The 18,166-nt window shown below is 41.7% G+C and overlaps 1 protein-coding gene across 7 annotated transcripts in view; it reads left to right on the top strand.

The window, feature by feature from the left end:
• The window catches only part of BVES (blood vessel epicardial substance), a 38,927-nt gene that overhangs the window by 1,061 nt on the left and 19,700 nt on the right, over positions 1–18,166 (top strand). For 2 of the 7 annotated variants that reach the window (XM_055330794.1, XM_055330792.1), the window contains exons 2-5: positions 4,622–4,858; positions 8,638–8,762; positions 11,598–11,785; positions 12,553–12,661. In XM_055330794.1, the coding sequence (XP_055186769.1) occupies positions 4,633–4,858; positions 8,638–8,762; positions 11,598–11,785; positions 12,553–12,661 (648 nt within the window). In that variant the 5' untranslated portion in view covers positions 4,622–4,632. Of the gene's footprint in view, positions 1–907; positions 944–1,288; positions 1,459–1,725; positions 2,025–2,453; positions 2,582–4,621; positions 4,859–8,637; positions 8,763–11,597; positions 11,786–12,552; positions 12,662–18,166 lie in introns of those variants that run through there. The other 5 variants (XM_055330788.1, XM_055330789.1, XM_055330790.1 and 2 more) reach the window with 5 other exon arrangements.

Raw genomic sequence — 18,166 nt, 5'->3', positions numbered from 1 at the left:
AGCGGCCCAGGGCCCCGGGGCTCCGTCCGCGGGGGGGGGTCGGGGGGTGTCTGGGGGGGAGCAGGGAGCGGCCCAGGGCCCCGGGGCTCCGTCCGCGGGGGGGGGGGTGTCTGGGGGGGAGCAGGGAGCGGCCCAGGGCCCCGGGGCTCCGTCCGCGGGGGGGGTCGGGGGGTGTCTGGGGGGGAGCAGGGAGCGGCCCAGGGCCCGGGGCTCCGTCCGCGGGGGGGGTGTCTGGGGGGAGCAGGGAGCGGCCCAGGGCCCCGGGGCTCCGTCCGCGGGGGGGGTCGGGGGGCGTCTGGGGGGGAGCAGGGAGCGGCCCAGGGCCCCGGGGCTCCGTCCGCGGGGGGGGTCGGGGGTGTCTGGGGGGGAGCAGGGAGCGGCCCAGGGCCCCGGGGCTCCGTCCGCGGGGGGGGGGTCGGGGGGTGTCTGGGGGGGAGCAGGGAGCGGCCCAGGGCCCCGGGGCTCCGTCCGCGGGGGGGGGTCGGGGGGTGTCTGGGGGGGAGCAGGGAGCGGCCCAGGGCCCCGGGGCTCCGTCCGCGGGGGGGGGTGTCTGGGGGGGAGCAGGGAGCGGCCCAGGGCCCCGGGGCTCCGTCCGCGGGGGGGGGGTCGGGGGGTGTCTGGGAGGGAGCAGGGAGCGGCCCAGGGCCCCGGGGCTCCGTCCGCGGGGGGGTCGGGGGGTGTCTGGGGGGGAGCAGGGAGCGGCCCAGGGCCCCGGGGCTCCGTCCGCCGGGGGGCGCCGGGGCGCGGGCGCCTGCGCGCTGCGGCGGGATCCCGGGCAGCCCGGGTCGCGATGCCTATTTTAGTCAAAGCCGCTGCCCGCGCGGGGACCCGGCACCGGCCAGGGAGGCTCGGGACCCGCGATCGGCCGGGGCTGTGCCCGGGGCGCCCGTCGAGCCGCCGCCCGCCCGCCGCGCCGCCCCAGCGCGGAGCCGGGGACCAGCCGGTAAGGAGCGGGCGGCGCAGCTGCGGGCGGGCGCAGCCTCGGGCCCCCGGGGCTAAATCGGGAAGCGAAAGTTGGGGGGCGGCTCCCGCGGCGACTTGGAGCCCCGGGCGGCTGCGGTCCCCCGCGCCCGGCCGCCGGGAGCCCTGCCCTGCCCTCCCCTCCCCTCCCCCCGCGGCCCGAGGAGGCGCGCGGCTCCCCCCGCCTGGGGTCGCGGCCCGGGCCTCGGGGTCGGCAGTGCCCGCGGGGCCGGGAGCTCGCGGCGCTTCCCTCGGCTGCACCCCGGGGCCCCGGGTCTCCGCGGAGGGGCGCGCCCCGGGGCCCGGGCAGCTGCGCACACTGACCCCCCCCCCCCCGGGGCCGAGGCGAGCGGGTCCCCTGGGAGGCCCCGCCCGCACCTGGGCTCCCAGGCCTGGGGAAGCTGTTGGCCAGACACGTCCCTGAAGCGGCTTGCTTTGAAGCAGGAATAGGTACCCAGCTGGCTCAGTCAGTCGCGCATGCATCTCGATCTCAGGGCCGTGAGTTCAAGCCTCATGTTGGGCATAAAACTTACTTGGGAGAGGAAAAAAAAAAAAAAGACCTGATGGGTTGAGGCAGGAATAAGTGCGGCGGAAAGACTCTTGGCGACTCCGCAGATGGGCATAGGCTCAGCTGGATTTCCAGAATGAATGAAGTCAGCTAGCAGGACTTTTCCTCCTTGCCGCCTTTTTTCTTCTCTTTTCTTTTCTTTTTCTTTTTTTTTCTTTTTCTTTTCTTTTTTTTTTTTTTTTTGTAGTTTGATGAAGGGTTAACGTTAGTTTCACCATGGAGCTCTTTAATCCTTCAGACACCTACTTGGAAAACCCAGAGATGAAGCAGGACTTCACCAGAGCACGTGATTAAAGAAATTAGACTCTGGAGAACTAATAGGAGAAAGTAGATTTCTCTGGATTCCGTCAAAATGAACCCGAACGCGTGCCAGCTTTTCAGTTCAGCCTTCCTCCCCGGACTATAAGGATAGTTCAGTGTAAACGACTTTAAGTCTATGAAAAGTGATCAAAGGAAGCTGCAATTAGTAAGATCCGGTCGATATTATTGATAATAGGTAACTGGCATTTCAAAATTGACGTAGAGGTAAATGCACATAGATAAATAATAGGTATATGAATAAACAATAAATTATATGATAAATGTAGTATACAATGTTATTCTACAAGCTATAATAGATATAGAAAGTAAAGTAGGCATGTATTTAAATGCCCAAATCTCTAATAAGGTGTGCTGCATCAAAATATATTGTAGGCTAAACCCACCTTTTAAAAATTCCTATTGCTGTGTCTCCGGTTCTTGCATCAGGAAGTGATGGTTTTCTTATCATTTCTCTTGGAGCAGAAGTTGGTACCTTTAGTGCCACTTGAAGAACTTTTTAAAGCCCAAACTTGAGCCAGAGTAAATTAGTTGGTGATATGGGTGTAATTGAGTGGGTATGAAGGGGAATATGTATTAACTACCTTATTATGTAAATATGTATTAGAGCCTCAGGCTATTCGAACTTGAAGGGTTTCCAAGACCATCTAGTCCAGCCACCTCTATTCCCAGGAAGAAGCAGACCCAAGGAGCAGAAGTGACCTCCCTTGACTTTGTGACTCCCCAGGGCTTTCGGTATAGAACCTGACTTTCTTAGTCCCGGGAACAGTGGGCTCTTTGCTGTCTTTACTAAGGTTTGGGGAGACTGAAAGTGACTTCTAAAAATGTTTGTCATATTTGTGTTCCTTCCATACGGCTTTCACCCCTGGCATTCTCTACAGAGTCTAGGCCGTGAGTATACATAGATGAGTGTGGCATTGCCTCTGCCTCACAGAGAACACAGGATAGTTAAAAAAGGAAATAGGACAATAGGAGTGGAAGCACATCCTAAAGTGCCATAGAAATATAGTTATTATCGGTTTAGGCAATGCTAATGCCTAAGCTGACGTCGACACTAGTTTATGAGTGATAGAGGGTCTTGAATACCATTCTCCCTCCTGCGGAAATTATGGGATTAATTCTCATCCGGTCCTTGAAAGCAACCTTTGTATAAATAGAATTATTCAAATAGTGACACCTCTCACCCCAATAGGCTTATATTTTTATTGATTCAAGCATTTGGAAAGTAGTTGAATTTATGTAGCTTCTTTCCTTTTTGCATAAAATCAGTATCTAAGTCAACTATTTGTCATATTTATGAACTATATGAAAATTATATAAAGAGATCTTTAACTGGATCATTTCATTCATAGTTTGTAATGCATGGACTTTTTTAAAAATCATCTTTAGAGACGTAGAATTCTTTTAGATTTGCCTCATAACCTTTCAAAATTCCCAATCTGTACTAATTATTCTACCTAAAACCTTTACTTTGATATGATGAAAAAAATGAACAGAAGAGTATGGTCAATTGTGTGACCTTATTTTGGAAAGACTTGTTATTAGGTTAAGTTTGAAGATATTTTTGGTCCCTATTTGGAGTTCCTTTTCTGAAACAGAATAATTCATACAATCTGTAAACCTACATGGTTTTTGTCAGGGACCAATTTGTGTCATTAATAATAGAGTTTTTTAAGTCCCAGAGATGAAGGATAGGTAATTTAGTTAGGAAATGGTGCCACTTTGTGTTAAGGTTTAGGTAAGCATGTGCAAAATGTATACTCTTTGAAATGTATTTGCTACAGATTTTAATATTAAATAGTTGAATGTATATTCATTGCCTCTCCTACATATATGTAAACCACAAGTTTACTACTTTTTAATTCATAACATGCTACCAGTAGAATTTTTATGGCAAAGAAAGTAGAGATTTAAGTTGGACAATGAAACAAAGAGTAAATTTTATATCTCTCAGTGCATATCTAAATGATTGATAATGTATTTATTACAAGCATATATGATAATATGGAATGTATATATGTATAATGCATGATACATATATACATTTAATGACAGTATGTAAATAGAGCCTTCTAAATATCCTAAGCCTTCAAATAGTAAATATGAGAGGGTTAAATTTTTTGAAAGTACTTAAAAAAATCAGTTTTTCCAGTTATTTTTTCTGTGTTTGGACTCAGTGTCATAGTAGGAATGTGATGGTGGTTTATGAACGTTGGTGATTTTCTTTTAGACTGGTTAATTCCTTATTCCTCTCTTCCAAGCACCAAGCATGTTTATATACAGATATACATATATCAGTGAATAATTGTGCACTCTGCTAAATATTTTATATATTTCGTTAGAAAGTCAAATGAGGTATTACTATCATCGTTTAACAGATAAAGTAATAGATACTCAATATGTGGCTGGTAGGGTTCATAGCTGGGTCTAATTCATAAGCACCAGAAAAATCTACCTACCAATGTTTAGCTCACAGAAATATATTTTTTAAGATTTTATTTATTTATTCATGAGGGACACAGAGAAGGAGAGAGAGAGAGAGAGAGAGAGAGAGAGAGGCAGAGACACAGGCAGAGGGAGAAGCAGGCTCCATGCAGGGATCCCAACATGGGACTCGATCCTGGGTCTCTAGGATCACACCCTGGGCCGAAGGCAGTCGTTGAACCCCTGAGCCACCCCAGCTGCCCCAGAAATAATTTTGATGTAATACCTATAGGGGTAGTAATATACAGCTACCATTTTTATGATTATCCTTTTGTTTCTTTGTTTTTACAGGGATTTTCAAGATGAATTATACCGAGTCCAGCCCTTTGACAGAATCAACTGCAATGGGTTTTACACCTAAGTTAGAAAGTATCATACCTGTGCCTTCCAATGAGACCACATGTGAAAACTGGAGAGAGATACATCACCTAGTTTTTCATGTAGCAAATATTTTTTTCACAATTGGGTTGGTTATTCCAACTACACTTCACCTTCATATGATACTGCTTAGAGGAATGTTAACTATAGGTAAGATACCTAATTGAAACTTATGTAATTTCCCCAATAACTGGCATCAGATGGACTTTGTGTTGGGGGCTCTCGGGTATTCCTTGTCAGGTCTATAGCGTACCTAAAATATAGGTCTTTGTCAGCAAACTAGTAGTACATATATCAGGTGACTTGCCACGCAGGTCTTTACATGCTGTCTTTCCCTTATTTGTTTTACATAAGACCATGTGTGTTTTCTATGTTGTTTAGACTTTCCAGATATCAAAAAATCCATCTGTATGTAGGAGTGTGGGCTTTGGAGCAGACTGTGTAATTCAAATACTGGTTCCACCCTTTGCTAACTGTGTAACTGGGGCAAGTGATGGAACCTTTCTACTCCGTTTTCCCATGTCAAATAAGGGTAAAAATAATCCCATCTCCTAGGGCTGTTGTAAGAATTAAATGAGTGTGTGTGTACGTGTGTGTCTGTGTGTGTGCCAGCACCCATGTATGTGTGATATTTGACTTATAATAGTGCCTGGCATATAGTAAGTACTAACCAGTCTTAACCACTGTGATTTGAATCGGCATTTCTTATGGTCTGTAAGTTGGAAACAAAAGCAATTTCCCAGACACAGTGGTTCGAGTAAAACTTTTTGAGGGCTCCAGTAATCCTGATGAGGTGGATTAAATTTATTCACATCAGAATGCCGACTCAATTGAATCTATTATTTTAGCCAGTGATTCTTGACAAATTACTCTCTATGTGATTGTTTCCTTGGTGATTTATCTATTCAGATGCATTTTGGGGCACCTATAATTTGTCAGGCAAAGACTGAAGAAGGCAATGTCCATCTTTGAAAAAGATACTTTGCGGGGGGGGGGCAGTGCTGGAGAGAAACAGATGCACAGTCATGTGTGAGGAGTTGGACGCTGTGACGCAGGCATGCACCCAGTGCCAGGGAGAAATGGAGAGGGTGATAGGCTCAGCAGGAAGGCGGAACAAGGTCACACTGAGGAGATGACATTGGAGCTGGCTTGTGGAAGATGAACAGGATTCCTGAGTGTGAGTGTGTATGGGATCCAGGTAAAAGGCACAGAAGAGAGGGAAATTCAGCATATTGAGGGAGAATGAAGAGTAGCTCATTATGCCTGGTATGCGTGAAGAATTACAAGGAAAGTCTGGACGTGAGAGACCCACTTCCAGTAATGGAATGAATAAATTGTGGGAATAAGAGGTACAGTGTCAGTGATACACCATCATAGCGATGGATGGTGACAGATGGGAGCTACACTTGTGGTAAGCATAGCATAAGGTATAAATTTGTCGAATCACTATGTTGTACACCTGAAACTAATGTAACACTGTGTGTCATCTCTACTCCAAATAAATGAAGAAGTAGATAGATAGGTAAACAGCTAGATAAGTAGATGGATCAAATAAAAAGAGCCTGGAAGGGAAGCTAGAAGGTAGCTTGTGCAACTCCTGTGGCTGTGTTCTCTCTGAGTAAGGTAGCAATTGCAGCAGGCACTAGAGTTTTTAATGAAAAACAAAAAACCACACCCTATAAAAAGGCAAATGCTAATTAAATGCTTTAAAAGATTTTACTTATTTATGTGTGAGAGAGAAAGAGCACACGAGTGTGGGCAGAGGCAAGGGAGGGACAGAAGGAAAGGAAGAGGGAGAAGCAGACTCCCCACTGAACAGGGAGCCCAATGCAGGACTTGATCCCAGGACCCTAAGATCATGACCTGAGCTGAAGGCAGACGCTTAACCGAGTCACCCAGACACCTGGCTAACTATAATTTTTAAAACACGGTTTTAGAGGTAGGATGGACCAAGGAGATATCTAATGCAACCAAGATGAAACCTGGCGGAGTTGAATGATTAATCCAAAATTAAGGTGGAGAGAATGTGGCCAAACCAGGACTATAATTCAGGTCCTCATGTTCTCAGTCTGTCAAAGCATTATGTTTCCCTGTCTTCTTTAATGCTATTTTAAGATTCAACAAGACTTGTTACGAAATATTATTTAAAAACCTACAAAGTTCTACATTTTGGTCTACTCAGATGCCACAAATCATTCTGATGAAATAAAAATTGCAAACGGATAACTTTTTAATGTGGGAGGTTAGCTTTTCTGTGCATGCATGTTGTTGATATATTTGTGTCATATTGAACAATATATTTTATTTTATTATTTTTTAATATTTATTCATGAGAGACAGAGGCAGAGACACAGACAGAGGGAGAAGCAGGCTCCATGCAGGGAGCCCAACGTGGGACTCGATCTCTGGACTCCAGGATCACACCGTGGCCAAAGGCAGGCACTAAACCGCTGAGCCACCCAGGGATCCCCTGAACATTTTATTTTAAATTAAAAATATATATTGACTCTCCCACCATAAATGGGTCAAAAGAAACTGGGATATTTTTCCTAAAGTAAGAGAATTGATAAGAAAAAGCAGGAAGATTTCCATGGGTGAATGGAAAATTTTCAGGTGAAAAATTCAAATTTTAGGCACCTGGGTGGCTCAATGGTTGAGCATCTGCCTTTCGCTCAGGTCGTGATCCTGGGATCCAGTCCCATATCTGACTCCCTGCAGAGAGACTGCTTCTCCCTCTGCCTATTTCTCTGCATCTCTCTCGGTGTTTCTCATGAATAAATAAATAAAATCTTTAAAAAAAAAAAAGAAAAAAGAAAAAGAAAAAGAAAGAAAGAAAGGAAAGAAAGAAAGAAAGAAAGAAAGAAAGAAAAAATCAGCTAAAAAATTTTGGGAAAATATTCAGGTTCACCAATAATGGAAATACAAAATAAAATGAAACATAATTCCTCAGTGTCAAATTAAGAGTTTTCAAATTTTATATTATTAACAACCTGATAGTGGCATTCCCAACTAGTAGGATTGCAAATATTTATATACCTTTGGGAAACAGTTCTTCAGTCTCATGAAAAACTGAAAAGTTCATTTCCTTGACTTACTGTTAGGTAACTCACCCTAAGGAACTAGTAAAAAAACAACAACAACATTAATTCTTAATATATAAAGATGTTTTGATGATGTATCAAAAATTATACCCCAAAAATCTCATCTGTTTACCTGTTGGAAAATGGTTAGATAAATGAGAGTTTAATCAGTGACAGTCATTAAAAACTATGTATATGAAGAGTTTTGACAAAACAGAAATTACCACAATAAGTAAAATAAGTAAAAGAGTGTATTTTAAATGTTTATATACTGTAGGTTTGCCATCAGGGAAAAATGCATCAAGATTGTAAGGAAATAAAATTTGCAAATGGAGAACTTATTAAATATCAACAGTGGTTTTCTTTATGTAGTAAAATTATGGGGGTTTTCCCCCTTTAAAAATATTTTCTATATAAATTTTCTGCAACAAAGCACATTTTTCTTTTGTGGTAGTAAGACAACAAAATGGAACTTAATGTGATGTTTGGCTTAGGTATTTATTTTTTTAAACAGAGCAGGAACATGGGCATGCATAAGCAGGGGGAAGGGCAAAAGGAGAGAGAGAGAGAGAGAGAATCCCAAACAAGTTCCATTCCCAGTGCAGAACCAAGGGGTCCAGGGTGGGGTGGGGGGTGGGGGAGTTCTGGATCTCAGAACCCTGAAATCATGACCTGAGCCAAAATCAAGAGTCCATCCCTTAACCAACTGAGCCACCCAGGTACCCCTGGCTTAAGTATTTCTTAAATGTACTCGCTTGTTTGTTTATAGAGAGGTTAACAGATTTATTTATTTAGCTACATGCTGACACTATTCTAGACCTCTAACATGTTGACTTTGTTATTCAACAGGCTGTACCCTTTATATTGTCTGGGCCACTCTCTACCGATGTGCCTTGGATATCATGATCTGGAACTCTGTGTTCCTGGGTGTCAACATTTTGCATCTGTCATATCTTTTGTACAAGAAAAGACCGGTAATTACTAAAATTAATTAATAAGGAAGGTATTTTAAAGCCAAAAAGGTTTTGAAGTGCTTTGTTCAGACTTGAGAATGAACATCTAACATCTTTAGTCCCTTTAATATCATTTCTTTGATTTTGTTTACATATGTCTGAAAGTGAAATATGTGAATACTATGAACTTTGCTCTACAGATGACCCTTTTTTAAAGATTTATTTATTTATTTGAGAGAGAGAGACAGAGTGCAGGTGGGAGGGACAGAAGGAGAGGGAGAGAGTCTCATGCAGACTCCACACTCAATAGAGCCCACGTGAGGTTCCATATCATGACCCTGAGATCGTGACCAGAGCTGAATCCAAGAGTCAGTTGCTCGACCAACCATGCCATCCAGACACCCCTACAAATGAGTTTTTTTAAAGATTTTAAATCATTCAGGCAATTTAGATATAAGAACATTTTCATCATATAACTTCATTATTTCTTTTGTCTATTGATATTCAGATGTCACTTGGAAATATCTTTGCCCAGTTGTAAAATTAATTATTCACAGGCAACTTCCTTGAACATACTAATGATTTACAAATAGTTTGTGCTATTTTGTAAATGTAATGACTTTTTTTTTCATTATGCCCAAAATATTCATTTAAGAAAATCATCAAAAAAAAAAAAAAAAAGAAAAGAAAAGAAAATCATCGTTTTGGGAGGGTGTTACCAAAACACTAATATTTAACTTTTTTTTCAACTTATCTTGAAAAACTTATCTTGTTGTGTTTCTTTGGTCATTCTAAGAACAAAAAGATGTAACTAGGATAATAAAGTAGTGTGGCTCCGGGAAATCACTGTACATCGTTTATTAACTATTCAAAGGGCACACAATTATTCAGTGAGGTAGAAGATACAGCACTTGTCCTCCTATTATGTTCAAAGCCAGACATATGCACAGAAAACTACTAGAAAACAAGACATTTCACAGGAAATGATTATTTGAATGACATAGTTGATACATGTAATAGGCATTCTACTAGATCGTAACCTCCTCAAACATTGCAACCCAGGCTGTTTTGCTTTACTATGTTAGTTTTCTCTGGTTATCCTGTGTAATAAACAACCTGAAAATCTCAGTGACAAGTTCTGTTTCTCACCCATCTTATATGTGGACTCTAGCAACTGTATGTCAGCTGTGATTCTGGCCTGTGTCATTTCCAGGTCTCTGCTGCAGCAGCAGGTTCTGGTTAGACATGCATTCTCATGGCAGAGAAAAAAGTACAAGAGAACCAAAGAGAAAGACCCAGTGTCTCTTAAAACTTCCATGCACAAGGAGCATGCATCACTTTTGCTCATATTCCACATTATATGGCCAAGTTGTGATAGCGTAGGAATAGGCTGGGCTAAGGGGATGGAGAATCCTTTTACAGGGTGTGGGAACAGCAAATAGGTGGGAACTGTCGTCTACTACCTTACTTTTATATTCTGTGCTCCTGACAACCGTGATTGTCGCATAGCAAGTGCTCAAAAAAACATTTGATGCATGGATGCTTTCACAAGAAGAATTAAGAAGGCTTCGTTAAGGAATAGGGACTTGAGCTAAGACTTGCAGGATAAGCAGATTATGAATATGAGTCAATAGTTCAGATGCTCGTTACTATGCCACATCGGCTAGTGTGCATTCTGAAAGTGGGACATATTTGTGAATAAACTATTTTAAACACTCATTACTAGGACTCTAAAGTGGAGGAGGTAGGTGGTGGTAATAGTGAGGATTATAATTGCTGAATATCAGAACTTGCTGACACCCCAAGCTCTGAACATAAGGTTCAGAAGTTGCTGATGCGATGGTAGTAGCATCGAGTAAAACACTCACACAGTATCTGTGCTTTCGTTTCCTCTCATATTATGAACCTACTTTTTTGAAAGATATAAATGCTGGTTCTCCGTTAAAATGAAACATGGCAAGAGCAGCACAAAGGTGTAATGACATCTGAGTGGCTATCATCATCTGGATCTATAAGCTTTATAGTGTGGCTGTGACAGATTTCATTGGGATGGATGATCCTTTGAGCCCAAAGTTCATTCATGTGCTATTCAGTTTTCCCAGACTAATAATGCCGGGCCCAATTATGGCATGTGATCTGGGTCTTGTCTGGCAGCAGAAGTGATTGAGCCATTTTTCTTTTCCCTTCTTCCAGTAGCCAGACTTAATCCAATGGGTTCTCCATTCTATAAAGTGTTTTAGCTAAAGACGAAATTGCTTCACTGAAACCCTTTTACCCTCTTTGCTTTGCTTCAGAATAAATAAATCAGAAGCAATGATCGCAGCTGGGGATGTTTCTTTTCCTATGTTGATCCATTAAACAATGCTTACGCATAGATAAAATGCTTAATACATGTATTTTCATAAAATTTTCCCAGGTTGATTCCTATTTTATGTGGAGTTTTTTTTTTTTTTGGCTGTAATATTTAAAAGTCCATATGATTTCTTTCTGTGAAACAAAATTGTTATAAAGACAAAAGGTTTTGTGTTATTTATAGGAAACGCTAAGACTGGGAAGGTCTATGTGGTGGTAACATTCAAAACCTCCGCAGCTGCTCTACAGCACATAGGAAGAGATGTGACTAATAGTGCAAATCTTTTCCATATGCTCTTGGAGTTGTTTAACTGCAAAAGTGCCCTTTTGGCATCGAAACTTGTGTCACCTCTTACTGTCTGTGTAAGATTCCATTGACTGAAATACAGAAGGGCCATGGCGGGTGTGCAGATTTGTTTATTCTCAAAACCATATTGAGACAGAAGAAGCCAGTGTTTCGGTGTTGCTCTGTTACAGCAGCATCTGGTCATTGCTGCATTTCAGGTAAAGATTGAGAAGGAGCTCAGTGGCATCTACCGCCGATTGTTTGAACCCCTCCGTGTGCCTCCAGATTTGTTCAGAAGATTAACTGGACAGTTTTGTATGATCCAAACCTTAAAAAAGGGCCAGACTTATGCTGCAGAGGATAAAACCTCAGTTGATGACCGTCTGAGTATTCTCCTAAAGGGGAAGTAAGTGCTCTTTGGAAATTGAAATTCCCAGTTTGCCTTGAATCTTCCCCTGTTCCCTGGGTAGGGAATGACTAGAAGGGAATGACATAGATCATCAGGTCACAGAGGTTGATGTTGGTGAAATCCCATTTTACACCTGCATTTTAGAATACTACAGAGCGACAGATTAGAGTTATATAGAATTGACTACTCTGAATCTTGTAGATGTTAGAATTTTCAACTGTGAACATTTTGAATCTTTATTGACTTTTTTTTAAAGTTAATGAGCTAAAATTGAAGCAGGTTTAAGTTAGGCATTCAACTTCCAGAAGCTTATGCATGTTTCACAGGTGATTTGTTTATTTTTTGAGTATCACAAAAATACAACTTCTAGGAATATCAGTCATATATATATATATATATATATATATATGTATATATATAGTTCTGACATAGTTCTTAATACCAACCCTTTCCTTCTTAAAATTATCTGATTTTGAGTAATAAATTAATAATTTTATGGTCACTCTAGCTGTATGACAATGATAACCAATGAACCATGTCTGTTCCATACTGGATGGACCCTGTCTTTTTTTCCTTGGTGAAATTTCTATGGAGGTAAATATTTATGCTTTTCAGGAAGTGCTTTTAATTACGTTTGTCATCTGTGGAGTCTTTAAAACTTTAGTTCAAAACCCATAATCCATAACCTTTAACTTATAAGGTTAAGGATCGTCGTGTTATTTGTGAAATATTATTCATTTATTAACATTAATTTCTGTTGTCAGAATGAAGGTTTCCTATCGAGGACATTTTCTGCATAACATTTACCCCTGTGCCTTTATAGATTCTCCTGAATTTAGATCAACTCAGATGCACAAAGGTGAAAAATTCCAGGTATGTTTCGGCATGATTTTAAGAAGGTTGGAACTAGTTCGTGTCTCATTCAAAAATCCAAAGGATAATAATGATAAAGTGATTTATGGAAAAAAGAGATTACCATATGGTATATATTGCATGACCCCATTGTCATAAATCTCAAACAAAATATTGCCTCTACGTACATAAAAAGAGGTCTAGAAAAATATATTCTACTTTGGCCGTAGTGTTTACACTGTTATTTCTGGGTGGTGAGTATGACTGCTTTTTTATTTTCTTCCTTTTGCTTTGATTATGGAAAAAAAAAAAGGAAAATATCAGTTGTGGATAATCAGTGCTCCTAAAACATGTAATTAGTTACTTTTACTGGGAAACAAAATAGAAACTGGCTTTGCCCTAGAGATCTTTTTCTTAATTCTTGTGAAAAAAAAAAAACTAGTCACTTTACTCTTTTATATTTAATGAATACTTTAAGGGCAAAGGATGAAGTTCTTCGTAATTAAAAATTGCCCATTGTCTGGCACTTTGTTTTGAATCTTTCCGTAAGTGTCCCACCCTCCTATTTTATTCCCCTCTTGATTGATAGGAAAGCAACCAAGAAAATGTATGAGAATATCCTTTGGTTTCAGGCTCTAAACAGCAGTAGGGAAATATCCTGAGAATATCCCGAGCAAGAGTGTAAATGTGTATAGGTAGGAAATGGAATAGATGGGATATTCTCACCTCTGGGAAGAAAAGTCAGGGTTTCTTGATGACACATCTTATTTTTGAGTCTCATTTTGAGGCACCATACAATTTGGGAGGCCATATGGAGATAAAAGGGAAAATATACAGATGTACAGTTTAGTTAGTTTAGTTTATGTACGATGGTTGGAGCCCTGCCCCACTCCCATTCTGCCTGAGTAACAGATCTGAACAACCACACTACTTGTGAAAATTATGTGTATTCTCTACAAGGTCTCATGTAGGCTCATTAACTGGGTCTAGTACTGCTCCCACGTTGGCTGAGCTTAAGATACAGAAGTGGAATACTAATGCTGTATTGTGGCTTCTCGAATTTACACTCTCATCTTGTGTTTGGGAGGGTCAGCTGCGCAGTGAGACTTACGTTCTTACCGTACTTTCGGTACTTGTAGATAGATCACCACTATCTACAAACTAGCCCAGGGCCACTCATTTTCTCTCTATTTCTTTCCTCTGCCTTCCTTATGATTTCTTCTTCCAAAGCCCATTTATCTGTTGCATCCATTTCTCTGTGTACAGTAGCAAGCAGCATTACACAGTCATTCAGTCTCATTATAACCCCGAAGAGCCTGGAATTTGGAGAGGGTGTGGAAACTGAACCCCCTTTGTTTCTAGAAGCAAGTGCTCCCTGAGAGGCCAGGGATATGACCATGTACTATCTTGTCCCCTGGACTTCAAATTATATTCTAATTAAGTTAGCAAAAAAGGAATTCCTACTATGACCTGCAGGACTAGGGAATCTTGGGGGACTAGGGATTGGGATTTGGTAGCTGAAAGATGTTCCTGTTAAGTGCTGGGGAGATTCCAGAATCAGGACCAAGATCGAGGTACCATAGCTGGGAAAGGATATTGATTCAACCTTTCCAGCACCAGCCATCTTTTGTCTGCATAGAGTGTGGTGTGGCATTTTCTGATTGGTCGGTGCATAAGAACTACTTTAGCATCGTAGAACCTGTGTCCTACACAATTGGAACAGACGCCATCAGAATAAACCCTTGGGAGAGATTGTGTTTTGACTGTTTACAAAATGTTCCCATTGGCAGATACTCAGGAGTAAAAATAGCTGTTGCACATCTGTGTAGGAGTATACAGCGCCTCTTTCTGACTAAGTTCCCAAGTGAAGCATACCATGTTCTCGAACATCTCACTACCTGTGCCCACAGCAGGGACATTTCAAGTGTCAGTGGTCAGGCTTCTCCACACCCCTGCTTTTTACCTGCTAACCTCATTTTTCTTTAATTGGGAACAATTCAAAGTGTTCTCACAAGGAGCTACTTTCTTCAAGTTTTTATTTCTTTAAGTTCATCTTTGGTAGGGGTGCTAAAGAATTCTAGAATAGTGTGAAAGGAGAAAAGGAAGGCAAGTGGACTCAGTGCCTCTGCAGGTTGCAAATGGTGTTTGGAGACATGTGTGACAATTATGACAGGCACAGTGACAGAGCTGAGAAACAGACTCTGAACCTGAACTCCCAGGTGCCCAAGAGGTGCTTTCCAGCCATGTTGGTACCTACACACCAAAGCTGCCGCTTAGAATTCTTGGTAGAATCTTGAATATCTTTATTACAAAAGGTGGAATTAGTCTTTTGTGTTTGGTTTCTTCCTCTTTGGGCAGTTTTATGTCAAGTGAGCTTTACCATTTTCACATCCTCTATCACACATACCATTTTGTATTTTATCTCCCACACTTGCTTTTCCCGGTCATTTGCGCATCCTGTGCTGTGAAGCCTGAAAATCAAAGCTTTATTGAGTTTAAGGGAAAAAAGAACATCTTGGAGATCCCAGCCCTTGTGAAATAAATGAACTTGAAATTTTCTCCTGTATTTAAACCAAACCTTATCTTAGTATTAAGGAAATCTTTTGGTTTAAGCAGTGAAGCGAGTAATCGGCCAGCTTTGACTCTACGGTACTTGAGCGCTTAGGAGAACTCTGAGCATCGGTTGGATAGACCAGTCCTAGGACATTTTCATGTTGCTGATGTATGAAATGTTATATAATCTGTGAAGAGAATAACGAATTCTCCCCTGAGGACAATCAGCCAGTCAGAGTGTTGAGCTGCTGTTTCCAGTCCTGACACATTAGGCAATTCCCTTGTTGGACACCCTTGGTCTTGTGTAATGTCTTCTCATTCCATGAGCTTGTAGAATGTAAAGTGAGGGTGAGGCCTAGTGCCTTGAAGTAATCAAGGCCAACCCGATCGCAAACACTTAGTCCAGTCCTCTCCCTGAGAGAAATCCTTTTCTATCTCCCATTGTCACATTTGCTTTTATTTCCTCAGTAAAATTCTCCGCCAGAGCTGAAGCATGGCACTGCGGAGGTAGCCTAATGACTTTAGGAAGCGAATTTATTTTACAGAAGCTTTAAAAATTCTTATATTGCTTTTATAGAAGTTCCTCATTAAAATACATTTTACTTGGCTGTTGTGACAGAAAATCATTAAACACGAATGTCTATTTGGCACAAGTGAAGCATTAGCCATCATGTAAAATGACCTCAGTCAATATGCTAATGACCCACTTCCAATGAAAGGCTTACACTTATAGACTTGCATGTTATTCATACATACTGTAGGCATAGCTTCTTATTTGAATACTGTTATTCAACCTAAATTTAATTAAAATAAACAGGTTTAAGGTATTTGTCAACCATCAACAAGAAGTGTATTTGCTAAGTGAATGATAGTATCAGAAGTATCATTACCTCTGTGGAAACGAGGCTATGGGAATGGTTGGAAAGAAGTTAAACGCATTATACGTCATCTAGGTACAATTCCTTTTTCTTCTCCTGGATGGCTTCCAACTGCTCTTTTAACCTCTTCCCCCCTTGCACATGACTTAAATTTTCCAAAGTCACAGATGACCTCTTTGCCAAACGAAGGCACCTCCAGCTCCTAACCTTTTCTTCAGTGCTTGGCTACAGGGCTGTGCTGCAGTGAGTACCAGTGCTCACCTTTCTTTAATTACTCCTGTGGAATATTATTCAGTTGCCTTGTGTTTATTTACCCACATCTTAGTATTTCTGGGAATTCCTCACTACTGGCTTGACTTTAGACTTCTTTTCTCAAAAAAAAAAAAAATTTGTTTGTTTTTTTTGGGCAGATGTCTTTGTTTATTATCAGCTTCCTCCTCTTGGATGTAAGCTTCAAGCCATTGGGTTCAGCTATTCTTTGTATGAGGGACTCTTTATGGACTTTGAGCTGACCTTGTGGTCACTTAGCCAGATTACTGTCAATGTGATCATGTTGGTTGAATATTGGACACATTGGGTAGGGTTTGGCCTGGTTGGGAAAAATATGTCTGGGCTGGATGTCAGAAGTACTCATTCCACCACTAATCAACATGTGCTCATGAATAAGTTTTTTGGTTCTTGTCATTTGACATCTGAAAAATGAGAAAGAATATGACTTGCCTTACCTGAAAGGCAATTTTGAAGCACCTATAACAGATGTAAAAACACCTAAATGTTTAAAAGTACAGTACACATATAAAGTGACTGGTATTATGTGTAACTGTCATTCCCTGAAGATTCTCTACCACTTGCCGCTGTTCTATATTTGTCAAAACACTTATTGCCACCTGACGGTGTCATATTTCCTTATATATCATCAGCTTCCTTCACTGGAATGTAAGCTTCCCAGGGGCAAAGATCTTGTCTTCCTTGTCCACGTTGTAATTTCAGTGCCTTTAACAGTGTCTAGCACAAAGTAAGCGCATAATGTATGTTGAAAGAATGAGGAGAATTTAGTTTTTTATGGATTCATAGAGCTGGTGATGCATTTCTTGAATCCAAATGTGTTTGGGATAGTCCAACTCTTATATAAGTGCAAACTTTTTGTTCTAGGAATATTGACCCACTTTTTAAAGTAGCCAAACCCTCTAATTTGCTAAAGGTCAAATCGCAGCTCTTGATATTAGTTGAGAAGCTGGGTTTTCCATTTGTCTCTCCTAGTAGACATAAATACCCCCTCATCAGCAAAACCGGGTTTAATTTTGTGACAAACCAAGGGGAAAGAGTGCCTTGGGAAATGTTTGCTCTGAGGCTCAGATATGATTTCATGTTAATTCAAAAACTCGTTATTAATTTACCTGGCAGGCATTGGGTTTAACGTTGAGGATATGAAAAATGGATTTTGCCTTCGACAGCATTTGTGTCCATTTGTTAATTCCTTCATATGATACATATACACTGAGACCACTCTGTGTTGGAATCTGGGCATTCAGACAGGAAGATGCATAGTCCCTGCCCTCAGAGTGCCTGCTGGAGGCAGATATGTCCACAAATGAGTGTGGATTCAGTGATTTGAGTGCCATCCGAAGCTCAGAGAAAGAGTGCTAACTGATGAAAGGGGACCTGCATGGGAGGAAGGACTTCCTGACACTGTTGTGGGGACATAACCCCTCACTCTGGAGAAAGTATTTCTTTGGAGAATCTTGAGCTCTGTGGGGTGCAATTAGTGTTTTCCACTTTTCCTGTGGAGCAGTGCTCAAGGGAGGTATGGTGTCCCAATTCTGAGCTAACTGGGGGATCTCTGTGAACCCCCACGCCCTGGAGCTTGTCCTGAAAGATCATACTCAAGAAATACCTATGACAAAAGGACCCAGAGAAGGACCCTCACTAGCCATATTCCTCAGTAACAGCCTGGACTCTAAAACCAGTTCACTTGAGTCCATCTTCTCATTCTCCAGTGTGTGTTTGTTTGCAAGGTTGGCTAGGCAGGGCTTTCATCTAGAACTTGCCTCAGGGATCTTACCCCAATTCTTTTGCTTGAAGCCATATTCTTAAA

The sequence above is a fragment of the Nyctereutes procyonoides genome, unplaced genomic scaffold, assembly GCF_905146905.1.
Source record: "Nyctereutes procyonoides isolate TBG_1078 unplaced genomic scaffold, NYPRO_anot_genome, whole genome shotgun sequence".
Lineage (NCBI taxonomy): Eukaryota > Metazoa > Chordata > Mammalia > Carnivora > Canidae > Nyctereutes > Nyctereutes procyonoides.
The sequence above is the reverse complement of the archived record's forward strand: the minus strand, read 5'-3'. Positions and strand labels throughout refer to the sequence as shown.